Source organism: Balaenoptera borealis (genome assembly GCF_965194805.1).
Source record: "Balaenoptera borealis genome assembly, chromosome: 8".
NCBI lineage: Eukaryota > Metazoa > Chordata > Mammalia > Artiodactyla > Balaenopteridae > Balaenoptera > Balaenoptera borealis.
This window is the reverse complement of record NC_138865.1, coordinates 18,058,436-18,073,032: the sequence shown is the minus strand read 5'-3', so window position 1 is coordinate 18,073,032 and position 14,597 is coordinate 18,058,436. Positions and strand designations below refer to the sequence as shown.

The window sequence follows — 14,597 nt, the reverse complement described above, 5'->3', positions numbered from 1 at the left end:
CAAAGGAAACCATAAACAAGATGAAAAGGCAACCCTCAGAATGGGAAAAAATATTTGCAAACGAATCACGGACAAAGGATTAATCTCCAAAATATATAAACAGCTCATTCAGCTCAATATTAAAGAAACAAACAACCCAATCGAAAAATGGGCAGAAGACCTAAATAGACATTTCTCCAAAGAAGACATACAGATGGACAAGAAGCACATGAAAAGCTGCTCAACATCACTGATTATTAGAGAAATGCAAATCAAAACTACAATGAGGTATCACCTCACACCAGTTCGAATGGGCATCATCAGAAAATCTACAAACAACAAATGCTGGAGAGGGTGTGGAGAAAAGGGAACCCTCTTGCACTGTTGGTAGGAATGTAAATTGATGCAGCCACTATGGAGAACAATATGGAGGTTCCTTAAAAAACTAAAGATAGAATTACCATATGATCCAGCAATCCCACTACTGGGCATATACCCAGAGAAAACCGTAATTCAAAAAGACACATGCACCCCAATGTGCATTGCAGCACTATTTACAATAGCCAGGTCATGGAACCAACCTAAATGCCCATGGACAGACAAATGGATAAAGAAGTTGTGGTACATATATACAATGGAATATTACTCAGCCATAAAAAGGAACGAAATTGAGTCATTTGTTGAGACGTGGCTGGATCTAGAGACTGTCATACAGAGTGAAGTAAGTCAGAAAGAGAAAAACAAATATCGTATATTAATGCATGTATGTGGAACCTAGAAAAATGGTACAGATGAACTGGTTTGCAGGGCAGAAATTGAGACACAGATGTAGAGAACAAACGTATGGACACCAAGGGGGGAAAACCGCTGTGGGGTGGGGATGGCGGTGTGCTGAATTGGGTGATTGGGATTGACATGTATACACTGATGTGTATAAAATTGATGACTGATTATAAATAAATAAATAAATAAATAAATAATTCTATATCTAGCAAAATGAAGGAGAAAATTAAGACATTCCCAGATTAACAAAAGCTCTGAGAATTTGTTGCTAGTAGACTTGCCCTACAAAAAATACTAAAGAGAGTCTTTCAGATTGATATGAAAGGACATTAGACAGGAACTTGAATCCACGTGAAGAAGTAGCATCAGTAAAGTAACCATATGGGTGTATATAAAAGGCAACACAAATGAATTCTTTTGTTTGTAACTCCTTTTTTCCTATGTGATTTAAAGGACAACTGCATAAAACAATAATTGTGACTCTCCATTGGGTACATAATGTATGAAGATGTAATCTGTATGACAATAACAGCATGAATGAGAGGGGCATAAAATGGAGCTACACAGGAGCTAAGTTTTTTGATACTATTAAGTTGATATTAATCAAAACTAGATTGTCATAAATTAAGATTTTTATCCAGTAATCCTCAAGGCAACCACTAAGAACTAAAAGAATATACAGTTGAAGAAATGACAAAACAATAGGACACAAGAAAATACTTAATACAAAAGAAGGCAGTAATAGAGGAATAGAAGGAAAAATGCATAGAAATAAGCAAAATGACATATGTAAATCCTATCTTATCAGTAGTTGTATTAAATATATATGGATTAAACCCTCCAATGAAAAGGCAGAGACTGGCAGAAGGGATTAAAAATATCCAAGTATATGCTGTCTACAATAGACACACTTTAGATTCAAAGATACAGGTTGAAAATAATAGAATGGAAACATATACCAATGCAAACAGCAACCAAGAGAGAGCTAGAATGACTATGCTAATATCAGACAAAACAGACTTTAAGACAAAAAGTGTTACTAGGGACAAAGAAGGGTGTTTTATAATAATAAACAGATCAATCCATCAAGAAGATCTAAAAATTATAAATGTATATGGACCTAATAACAAAGCAACAAAATGCATGAAGGGCTGACAAAATTGAAGGGAGAAATAGACAGTTCAATAATAGTTGGCAGCTTCAAAAAAATGCAGACTCTTGAGTTCCAGTTGCATGACCAAGGCTGCATGACCCTGGGTTAGTTGTTTAACCTCTCTCTCATGTCTAAAATGGAGATGAGGACCGACCTTATGGGGTTGTTATATAGATTGACTGGAAACACGAAAAGCACCTATTCCTGACATGTGGTGAGCACTCGTTCAGTGTCATATCATTATCCCCATTTAACGGTGGAGGAAACTGGGGCCTACATAGGCAAAGTGAGTTGTCCAAGCTAGTAGATGGTGAAGCTGGGAATCAAAGCTAGGCCTATTGATGCCAAAACACTCCTGTTCTGCCTGGGACTGTGGGTCTTTGTTTCAGGCAGCTGTGTCTGAGATGCTGGTCCTCCTGTAAAGCCTCCCAGACGACCCTGGGCACACAGACATGGACACAGTACTATCTCTGCTGATCCGAGCTGGAGTTCCGAATGGAATCTGGGTGGCCAGAGAAGGACTTTATTTGCAAAGCCATTGCTGGGCACAAAGGTACGGGGTGGGGAAGGTGGTAACTGTGTGCATTCCCACTCTTTCCCTGGTCAGATCTCTAGGGATTTGGTTTTTCAGCCAATTAGTTGGAAAATGCCACATAATGAGGACATACCCTGCTGTGTTCTATACCTGTGTTATCATTTGATCCTCACAGAGATCATTACATCTATTTCAGAGTAGAAAGAAACAGAAACTAAGAGATAAGGATGTTGTAACTGTTGTTCACAGTAACATGGCTGGTGGGTGGTAGGCAGTCCTGAGCATGATACCCAAACTGTAAGTCTGAAGTCCCAGCTCTTTCTGTCCACCACTGTCCCCAGAATCAGCACCTGTCATGCTCCTGAGAGAGAAGAGGAATGACTTGCCTGCCTCCCCTTCACCAAGTTGAATGTTCACATCCCAGGCGTCCATGTGTGTGCTTAAGTCAAGTCTGTGTTCTCTTTCAGGAGAGATAGATGAGCTGGCCTACATCTCAACCAAAGAGTACTGGTTTGATGGGCGGGAGGAGTCCGTGGTGTGCACCGTGTCGTCAGATGGCACCGTGTGTGCCTGGGATCTGCAAGAGGTGAGCTGTCCAGGAGGGGGCCAGGAGGAGAAGTGACCAGATGCTGCTATGTCCTCAGTCTTAGCGAGGCCCTTTGCCTTTATTCTCTTTAACCATCACAGCCAACTTGTGAGGTGAGGAGTGGGAGCCCCATTGTACAGATGAGAAATCTGAGCTGCAGGAGGCTCAGTCGCTGTGCCAGGTCACACTTCAGACTTGAGTCTGATTGATCGCAAATGCCCTTGACTTTCTGCTGTCCTGCCTCAGGGAGATGGGCATTTTTGCAGTGCCTGATGGAGGCTGTTTCTGCAAGGGGATGACAGCTGCCATGCCCAGTTCTGTGATGTCCACATTGGAGCCAATGCCAGCCTCTGGGTGGTTTTGCCCAGATAATGCAGCTTTTACTCACCCCACTTGCAAACTTAAGTGTTAAAACCTCGATAACTTGATTAGTATTTTGGACTTGGTTGGTACTAATTGTTAAAAAGCTTTCCTATCCATTTTCATATTCTCTGATTGCTCTTTTGTGTTGTTTAAAGGATACAGTTATTTGCATCATATGTCTTTCCTCCATGGTCAGTTTTTCATTTGTTTATCATGTTTTTTTTTCTCTTCCACGTGCTTTATTTTCCTCATACACAGTGATGTTTGACATTATAATTTCAAGTGAAGGTCTCTGGTGACTGATGGGTGCAGGTGTCTGGTTTCTGTTTCATTGCAGTTGTGTTGCCCTGAAAGAGACCCACCTTAGGCTGTGGACATGAGACCACACAGGCTTAGATGAGGGGCTCTTGGGCAGGAAGAAGACCTGAAGGCTGGGAGGTTCCATAGTTGCAAAACAAAAAGGTCTTGACTTGAACGTAAAGAGCTTTGGTGCTGGGGTGGCAGACCTTTTCTGTAAAGGGCCAGAGAGCAAATATTTGAGGCTTTGCAGACCACATGGCCCTGTTGCAACTACTTAACTATGTGGCTGAAATGCAGAAGCAGGTGTAGACAACAAGTAAACAAAAAGGGAGTGGCTGTGTTCCAATAAAACTGTACTTATGGACACTCACATGCGAGTTTCTTGTTTTTTTCATGTGTCATGAAATATTCTTTGATTTTTTTTTTTTTAACGAAAATACAAAAATGGTTAGTGGGCTGGGTTTGGCTGCAGGCTGTGGTTTGATGAACTCTAGTGTGCTCCGTTGGTCACAGTGTGGGACTGTTAGACAGGGCTAGACCACTCTGCACCCATTCTGCCTGGCTTGCCAACCTTAATCCTCTTTGTGAACACATCTCCAATCTTATTTTATTTTTAGAAAGCTCAGTCATTTTGTTGGAGTCATGCAGTATGTAGCCTGTTTCTGTGCTCTGTTCCCCTGGTTGCTACTTTCTATTCTGAAATGGGAAGGGGAGTTTCACTGCTTCTTTGCCCACTTCCATACTACTAGCCACTGGTGAATAATGTGTATTCTCCGAGACCTAGTTGACATGACACAGTCACCGGCGCCGAGTTCCTACTAGTAATAGTCTTGTTAGCTGTTTAAGCAACAGAAATCAACTGTTGATTTGTTGATGTGAGGGGGAAGAAAGAAAAGAATGGAAGAATACTGGGATGTCATGATTGGAAAAAGATCATGCTAACATGATAACACCTGATAGAAAAAGAACCGTAATAACTCCAAATTGGAAAGAAACCCCATGTGGCAACTCTGAGAAACTCAGAAAGAGCAATTAGAGGATTGGTTCTCTGACGCCCTGTCCTAATGTGCCGTGGGCCTGCTGGACCCAGGCTCTTTACCTCGCTGTTCGAGCTTTCAGAATCCTGGGAGAGACCATGTATCTGGGAATCAGCCCATCTCGGACCAGTCATTTTCCTCTGTGCTAATGGCCGTGACAGGGCATGGGCCTTCGCCAGGCCTGGCCCGCGGTGGCACTGCTGGGTACACCACTGGGAAGGGCATGTTCTGAGCAGGGCAGTTGCAGATATGCAACAGAAACTGTTTACAACCACAAGGCTGAATTAGCTTATCTGTAAACCTGGGTTCCTTGGGGACCAAGTGAGACGTTCCACGTGGAAGTTCACTTTATGCAGCCCTGCAAAGCCCAGGTCCTGAGTACAGCCCAGGTCCTCAGCACAGCCTGGGTCCCAAGCACAGCCCAGATCCCGGGCAGGGTGGGTAGTGTTGGGTCCTGCCTCCCTGCCCAGCCTTCTTCAGTTGAGCCATAGGTAACCACTGGGAGTGCTTCAGACATCCTGTGCCCAGTGCACTTGAAGAACCCCACCCTCAATCCCCCTGCAATGGCACCAACCCCAGGCAGTCTCAACACCCACGCTCAGCCACTGCTCTCCTCCAGGACACACCTGTCTCCTCTCTGGTGGAACATTGCTTCTGTGTTGTGTTCCCTACCATGCTGTGCGGCCTGTGAGGATGGGCATCATATCCTTTACACCTACATGTCCCCAGTGTGCACTGGGTGATGGTCGAATGAATGAAAATAATAAGTGTTTAGGAAATAAATGGGCCCTATGTGAGTTGTTACATTAATTTTGTTGTTGCCTAGGGCACGGAGATCTGTCGAGCCCTCTACAGCCTGCAGCTCTGGTGAATTTGGTGACTTACCCTCGGCTGCAACTGGTTGTCACCGTGGATGAGCGGGGACTGATCAAAGTATGGAAAGCAGAGAACGGGTGTGAGCAAGCCTCCTGCCTGCCTACATACTGTGACTTTCCAGAAGGCCCCCTCCTGCTGGTGAGTGACCCAGCTCTCAGGAACCTCTGCTGTTTCCCAGGGTCTGTGGACCTGGCACCAGACCACTGTGCCAGATGGCACTTCAAGCCAGGCCCTCCACATGGCAGACCAAGTGACCACATAATTCTGCTCGGTCCCCCAGGCTCCTCCTTGCCTGCCACGTGGAGGGCAGACTCCTCATCCCCCTTCGGCTCTAGTGTGCCACAGCCTGTTCCCTGGCCCCATCTCTGCAGCCTCTCACCCTTTCAGAGTGAGCTCCAGCCCTGTGGGCTGCCTGTGTTTTCTTGTCCACAGGCCCCTGCTTTCCTGTCTCCTGGTCCTACTCATAGTCTTTCTTCCCTTTGCAGTTCCTTCTCACTACTGCATTCTCACCCTTCTTTCCCCCTTTTCAAGTCTCCACGAGGGCCCAACTCAAAGGAAAACTGAGGCATGTTCGACAGAATGCAAGCATTTGCCTCAGATGATGAAGGCCTTCTGTTGCCAGGACATTTGTTTTAGAGGTGATTCTTGGGCATTGGGAGGGAGCATTTGGCCAGAGAGAAATGGCAAAAGTGGGTGTTAGCTGGCAGATTGAGGAAGTAGCTCTCACCTGGGGGCAGTATCCTCCTCCTGGAGGGAAGGAGGTCTTTGAAAGTGTGGGCAAACTGGCATCCCAAATATCAAGATGAACAGACATCCAGGAACAGTTTCATATGTAAACAGAACTAACTCTGTAAAAGAACTAAGCTCGTAAACAAAAAAAGTAAAACCTGATGAAACAGATTTCACATAAACAACTCTAGTTGTTTAAAGAAGACTTTGGAATAAGTGTAATTAACATCTCCAGAGCAATTTGAGAATATATTGTATAGATGAAGAGGATACCACTAAGTTTCTCTCCTGGGAATGGTAGAGCACATGATTCACACATACTTGTCAGTGAAGGACAATTAGAAAAATTAGAATATATATCAAGTCAGAGAGCTAAAAAGAGCAAACGGTTTCTAGGCCAAGATTCAGAAGATGGCAGAAATCAAAGTGCTGAGCCTAACAATGGGGCTGCTTTTGCCCTGGAGATGTTTACTACAAAGCTAAGGGGCTGAGCAGAGCTTAATAGCCATGTAGACAAAAGTTGGACTGCAGGATCACCAAGGAATGGAGCCCTGTGAATCCTCTTACGTTGGGTGGGTTATCAAGTTTCAACCTAAGAGTGAGGGTGGTCTGAAAGTAAACAGTCCCTGAACTGGCTGCAGCTGCCCAGTTACTGGCTGGGAGTAAATGAAAATCCTTTCTGGAGAAGGTTAACAACTCCCAAGGCCTCTCTTTTCAAATACAGTGTTCAGCACTCACTTAGAGATAAGTAGGCACATGAGGTAAGATGATATGAACTACCCAAGGCAATCTACAGATTCAGTGCAATCCCTATCAAACTACCATTGGCATTTTTCACAGAATTAGAGCAAAATTTTTTTAAAATTACATGGAAACACAAAAGACCCCGAATAGCCAAAGCAATCTTGAGAAAGAAAAATGGAGCTGGAGGAATCAGACTCCCTGACTGCAGACTATACTACAAAGCTACAGTAATCAAAACAGTATGGTACTGGCACAAAAACAGAAATATATATCAATGGAATAGGATAGAAAGCCCAGAAATAAACTCACGCTCCTATGATCAATTAATCTATGACAAGGGAGGAAAGAATACACAATGGAGAAAAAAAAGTCTCTTTGATGTGTGGTGCTGGGAAAACTGGACAGCTACATGTAAAAGAATGAAATTAGAACATTCTCTAACACCATACACAAAAATAAACTGGAAATGGATCAAAGACCTAAATGTAAGGCCAGACACTATAAAACTCTTAGAGAACAACATAGGCAGAACATTCTTTGACATAGATTGAAGCAATATCGTTTTTGATCTACCTCCTAGAGTAATGAAAATAAAAACAAAAATAAACAAATGTGACCTAATTAAACTTAAAAGCTTCTGCACAGCAAAGGAAACCATCAACAAAACAAAAAGATACCCATAGAATGGGAGAAAATATTTGCAAATAATGCAACTGACAAGGGGTTAATCTCCAAAATATACAAAACAGCTCATGGAGTTCTATGTCAAAAAAAAAACAACCCAATCAAAAAATGGGCAGAAGATCTAAACAGACAGTTCTCCAAAGAAGATATACAAATAGCCAAAAAGCATATGAAAAGATGCTCAGCATCACTAATTATCAGAGAAATGCAAATCAAAACTACAATGAGGTATCACCTTGCACCTGTCAGAATGACCATCATCAAAAAGTCTACAAACAGTAAGTGCTAGAGAGGGTGTGGAGAAAAGGGAACCCTCCTACACTGTTGGTGGGAATGTAAATTGGTACAACCACTATGGAGAACAATATGGAGGTTCCTTAAAAAACTTAAAATAGAGCTACCATATGATCCACCAATCCCACTCCTGGGCATATAGCTGGAGAAAACCATAATCCGAAAGGATACATACGCCCCAGTGTTCATCGCAGCACTATTTACAACGGCCAGGACATGGAAGCAACCTAAATGTCCATCAACAGAGGAATGGATAAAGAAGATGTGGTACATATATACAATGGAATATTACTCAGCCATAAAAAAAGAATGAAATAATGCCATTTGCAGCAAAATGGATGCTAAAACCTAAAGATTATCATACTAAGTCAAGTAAGTCGGACAAAGACAAATATCATATGATATCACTCATATGTGGAATCTAATTTTAAAAAAAAAGATACAAATGAACCCATTTACAAAACAGAAGCAGACTTAATAGATATCAAAAACAAACTTATGGTTACCTAAGGGGAAACATGGTGGGGAGGGATAAATCAGGAGCTTGGGACGAATACACACACTACTATATATAAGATAGATAACAAGGACCTACTGTATAGCACAGGGAACTCTACCCAATATTCTGTGATAACCTGTATGAGAAAAGAATGTAAAAAAGAATGAATATATGTATATGTGTAACTGAATCACTTTGCTGTACAGCTGAAACTAACACAATGTTGTAAATCAACTATACTCCATAAAAAAGAAAAAAAGATAACATGAACTAGAACCTGCAGGATAAACAGCTGACAATGTCAGTTGAGCCCCAGGGGATTTGGATATTGTAGTTAATAGACACAAACACTAGCACACCTGTGGTTGCCCTGCTCAAGGAGATAAATTTCAACAGAGAACTTAAAGCCGTGAAAAATGACATACAGATTTGGAAAAGAACCAAGTAGAAAGAAATTCTGGAGTAGCAAAACTGAATAACAAACGTTAGGACTCAGTGGATGAATTTAATAGCAGAGTGGACAGTTGAATCACACAAAAGTCTGGGGTGGGTAGGGGGAGCTTGTGGGCCACTGGCAGTGTTCTTAACTTCGGTGGTGACATGAATATTTACTTTGTAAAAATGTACTGAGCTCTTATGTTTATGTCTTGTGCAATTTTCTATGTGTATTATATACATCAATTAAGAAGTTAAGAGTATGAAAGAATTAGTGAACTGGAAGATAAAAGTAATTATCTACAATGGAATGGGGAGACGAGGAGTGGTAAATGTGGAAGAGAGGCTGAGAGATGGAGACCAGTGCTTCTCAGACTTGAATGGGATGTGACTCACCTGTGGATCTTGTTTAAATGAAGATTCTGATTCAGTGGATCCCTGGGGATGCCTGAGATGCTGAGTTTTTAGAAGCTTCTTGAGGATATTGATGCTCTCAGGTCATAGACCACACTTTGAATGGCGAGGCCATAAAGGATCCATGAAAAAATTTTAGTATTTGTTTATTTTATATCCTAGGAGTAGGTGAGGCAGGGGCGCATAGGAAACATTTGAAGAGATGATGGTAGATATTTTCCAAAATAGACTAAGGACAGTAATCCATGGAATCAAGAAGGCCCCACAAACCCCAAGCAGGGTAAATAAAAATAAATCTGCATATAGACCCATCAGAGTGAACTGAGATAACTGAAGACTAAGAAAAATGTCTGTAATAGCAGCGAGAGGAAGTAAAACGACCTTCGGTGTAATACTAATGAGACTTCTTCAGGCAGAGGGAAAATGATCACAGATGAAATGTCAGAGAAGCAGGAAAGATCGATGAGCAGCAACAGTGAGGAAATCCACCTCACCTTTGATGAGGAAATCTAAATATTGACTGTATAAAACAGCAACAACAATGCCTTGTGGACTTTAAACTATATGTAGAAATAAAATGCATGACTTTAGCATTTAGGTTAGGGGAGGTTTATGAGGAACTAAAAGGTCTAAGCTCCTTGAATTGTCAGAGAAGATTAAATGTACCAATTAGCAGTATACTTTATAAGGCAGGCTGCGAATAGTAATCTCTCGTCTAACTCCTAGAAGAATAGTATATAGCATATAGCTTCTAAATCATAAGAGGAAGATGAATGTGTTTTGTGGTTGCACCATAGGGGGCAGGATCAACCTGACCCAAAATGTGGCTTGGTTATTGTTGACTGAAAAAAAAATGCACAACCTAATAGTTGAGAGTTATGTTTTATTGGGTGGACTTTCTGAGGACTTCAGGCCCGGGACATGGCATCTCAGATGACATTGCAGAAACTGTTCCGAAGAGGCAAGGGTGGGGAGCCAGGATATATAGGAGATTCTCAACAAAAGACCAGGTAGTCAGAACATCAAAAGATTACTGTTAATAAAAGAAAACCAGATTTCTCAAGTTATGGAATTTAGCACTTTTCTATGTTGGGGAAGATGCAAGAGCCTGGGCTCACTGAAATCATTCCTTTGATATGCACCTTAAATATCTGGGGCCAGTATTCTGTGTATTCTCATCCTGAGTTTCCTCAGGGTACACTCGCAGAACCAGGGGGTGCGGCAGTGGCTGAGGGTTTGGCAGTGAGCAGCCCGTTTGTCTACATCCTGGGTTCCCTTAGGGCTCGCCCTCCGGTGGCTGTAATATGATGGCTTGATGGCTGCAACATCCTTTGTTTACTGATATGGCAGGCAACATTTTAGTTCTCATTATCAAGACTGATGATGCCACACATGCAGCGAGTGGGTGTGAAAAGGTCCATTTTTCACATAATGAGACTTGTTGGGAGAGCAGGGTGGGCTTCCAGGAGGCAGCTCTGGAAATGGCTTGAGGAAGCAGGGAGGAGTTACTGACTCTGGCTTTCCCTGTGGTTTGGGAGGTGGGGTTCTTACCCTGGGCCAGGGTTTACTGGTGTGAATTCTCTGCAGGTGCCCCTTTCTTATCAGCTTGCCCTGGGGTAAGAGAGGGGGGTGGTCCTTAAAGGCTATCAGCTGTCAAACATCAAAAATGGAGTAAGTTATTATGATGCATTTCTGATGTTTGATGACTGACAGGTGCATGTTTCATTTCCCCGAACCTGAACTTGAGTAAGTAGGCCATATGGTCCTCTGTGAGGCCTGCGTTCTAAATTGGCAGATGAAGGGAAGTTCTCTTGAATGACTTGCTCAAGAGCTTGGTGTTGTGTGTTTTTAAAGTGAAATGAGAGTCTTGGTCACTGTTGGTAATGTCTGGGTCTCCAAAGGGGATAGGAGTGCCTGCTATGTGCAGACATGTGTGACTATCATTTATATTTGGGGTGTTTGGGGGGCAAGAGGTCCTGAGATCTTCCTCCCAAATGGGAAAGCTTGGATGAGAATTTAGTTTCTGCATTGGCTGGCCACATGGCCATGCCACTGGCAATGGCCGAAGAGTGTAAACATGCTGGTTGTTTGCTGGGGCATCAAGGGCTAAGGTGACTGAGATGACAGCCTGAAGGTCAACCATTTGTGTGGACTGTTGTGTCTGTCCTTTATCGGGACACCCGGTAAGGTACGGGCCGCAGCAGTGCTCTGGTGGGCCGTGTGGCATGGGACAGTGGCAGTGCTCTCTATACCACGAGAGAATTCCCTTTCTTGTCTACTCAGAGGGTGGCCTGCTCCAGTGTCATTGCCTGTGGCAAGGGTCTGAGGACAACAGGAAGCTACTTCCTCCTGCACCAGATGGCCAGGCCTGCCTTCATCCTGAAGATGTCATTTCTGTCTTAGCAAGGAGACTCCAGTGGCTGTGCGGAGCCTGCAGGATGCTACCTCCACGTCCCAAGGCATAATACGTACCTGGGAACAGAGAGTCACCTGTGATCTGAACCTGAACCTGTGATCACCTCTGTCACCACTAGGGCCCAGATGTAGCCCTCAGCTTTCACTTTGATGGTGTGCTGTGCGGGGCTGAGGTCGGTAGGTTTTGTATCAGAAGCACTGATTTTCTTGAGGTTGCCCTGTCGGAGGATGGGGCAGGATCAACCCCCTACACAAAATTTGGCTCAGATTTGGAGACTGCTGACTTTACACATGCACCAGTGGGGTACGGAAAAGGGTATCCCCCCAAAATTCAGGTCTACCCAGAGCCTCAGAATGTGACCTTCTTTGGAAATGGTGCTGCTGCGATGTATGTATGTATGTATTTATTTATTTATTTAACATCTTTATTTGAGTATAATTGCTTTACAATGGTGTGTTAGTTTCTACTTTATAACAAAGTGAATTAGCTATACATACACATATACCCCGATATCTCCTCCCTCTTGCATCTCCCTGCCACCCTCCCTATTCTGCGATGTATTTAGTTAAGGATCTCAAGATGAAATCATCCTGGATTTAGTCTGGGCCCTTAATCTAACGGTATCTTGCTAAGAAAAGGAGAGGGCACAGAGACACACACAGAGAAGCCATGTGCAGATGCCGCAGACATTGGAGTGTGCTGTTACACGCCAAGGAAAGCCCTAGAACCTTCAGAGGAAGCAGAGCCCTGCTGGTACCTTGACTTTGGGCCTCTAGCCTTCAGAACTGTGAGGGAGTAAATTTTTGTTTTTTTAAGCCACCCTGTTTTGTTACTTCAGCCCTAGGAAATTAATACAAGACTCATCTAAAACAGAACACTTAAGGAGGATGGAATTAAAAGGATGGGAAAAGGCGTTGGAGATGCCAACCAGAAGCAAGCTCACACAGCTGGTAATGTTAGACGAGAAGACCGGAAGATAAAAGTGTTTACTAGATCTTAGGGGTCATTTCAAAATAATAATTTGATCAGCCTCCCAGAAGGATACAGCGAGGCTAATTTTGAATGCACTTTAAAGTATGGCCTAAAATATATATGGAACAAAAATGTGTGGAATTTCAAGGAGAAATGGTTAAAGTTGCAAGCATCACGAGAAATTTCTGTTACCTGGCTAAAGAGAGATGATCTGGGCGGGCCCACTTTAATTCCATGAGTGCTTCAAAGGCAGAGTTTTCTCTGACTGGTCACAGAAGAGGAAGTCAGAGACTTACGGGTGCGGGGGCCTCACGTGCTGGCTGCCAGGCTGTCGGTGGGCCTGAGAACAAGAATAGTCTCTGCCACCAGCCAGCAGGCAGGGAAACCTTAGTTCTGTAGCCACAGTGTCCTGGACTGCCAACAACCTGAATGGGGCCCCAATGAGAACCCAGCACCTTGACGCCTTGGCTTAGCTTTGTGTGACTTCGTCTCACGGGTTATTGGGAAGATGATCTACATATAGGTCTGTGGCTCATTTCAAGTTAAATTATATTTGTGTGCATGGTCAGCGTCAGGGTTCATTTTTATTTACAAATGGGTATCCAGAATTTGTAGGAAAGACCATTCTTTCTTCATCAAATTATATCATCACCTTCGTTTGTCAAAATATCAAATGACTGTATGTGTTATATGTGTTATATGTTGAACATGTGGGTCAGTCTCCACTGATCTGTTTGTCTGTCCTCATGACAGTAACACAGGGTCTTGTTTCCCACAGATTACAGTTAAGTCGTGACCTCCAGCATTTTCTTTTTTGGAAAATATATCCATTTCCATAAAATTTGTCAAGTCAGCTTGGAAATTTCTACAAAACTGCTTACTGGGATTTTGATTACTTTGAATCTATAGATTGATTTGGGGATAACTGACATCTTAATGTTTAGTCTTCTAAGCCATGAACATGGCATATATGACCCCATTTATATAGGCCTTCATTTATTTCTCTCAACAAAGCTTTGTAGATTTAAGTGAACAGGGCTTGCACATATTTTGTTAAAATTATTCGTAAGTATTTTTATACTATTTAAATGTTATTTTAAAATTGGATTTTCCAATATTTTCATTGCTAGTATACAGCATATATAGAAATACATAAATAATTGTATGATCAAGCCACCCAAGATGGCTCTTCTCTTGCTCGCTGTACAACCCCTGCCCAACCAGTCCTCCTTCATCTACACGCTACTCACATCACCAACCTTCCCTCCTAATACATACTTGCCCCCCGGCCCCAGCTAGTGATTGTTCTAATCTTTAGATCAGAGCATCTCCACCGTGATAGCTTATCAAAGGGACGGTGAGGGACGTGCCCCTCTGCTTGTTTCCCTGGTAACCGATGAGCCAACCTGATGTCAATTCCCCCTATAACCGGTGACCTCCCCGAGCCCTGGGAGCAAAGACTACTACCATGTCCTGCCCGCTGTCTGCCGCACACCGTGGAGTGTTGCTCCAGGACAGGTAAGCTCCTCCATCCATTAAACCATTGATGTCTATGTCGCTGACTCCAGGCTCTTTCTTCGGTGTCGAGGCTGGGCAAGTGCAGGGCTTGCAGGCCTGTAGGGTGCAACGCAACAGTAATACATAGGGGAATGTATAGTTTTGTATTTACAGAAAAATTTCTGTGCATACTATATGTAGCATACATAGAAATCATTTGTGTATAAATATAAATAGAAATGCATTCGATTTTTGTATATTGACCCATATTCAACTGCCTTGCTAAATTTACATATTAATT

At 43.0% G+C, this 14,597-nt stretch overlaps 1 protein-coding gene across 10 annotated transcripts in view; it reads left to right on the top strand.

The window, feature by feature from the left end:
• The window catches only part of CDK20 (cyclin dependent kinase 20), a 47,911-nt gene that overhangs the window by 25,496 nt on the left and 7,818 nt on the right, over window positions 1-14,597 (top strand). For 5 of the 10 annotated variants that reach the window (XM_082403400.1, XM_082403403.1, XM_082403398.1 and 2 more), the window contains one exon: window positions 1-2,292. The exons of 1 other annotated variant lie outside the window; for it this stretch is intronic. In XM_082403400.1, coding sequence (XP_082259526.1) covers window positions 1-370 — 370 coding nt within the window. In that variant the 3' untranslated portion in view covers window positions 371-2,292. 4 more of the 10 variants (XR_014247796.1, XR_014247797.1, XR_014247798.1 and 1 more) reach the window with 4 other exon arrangements.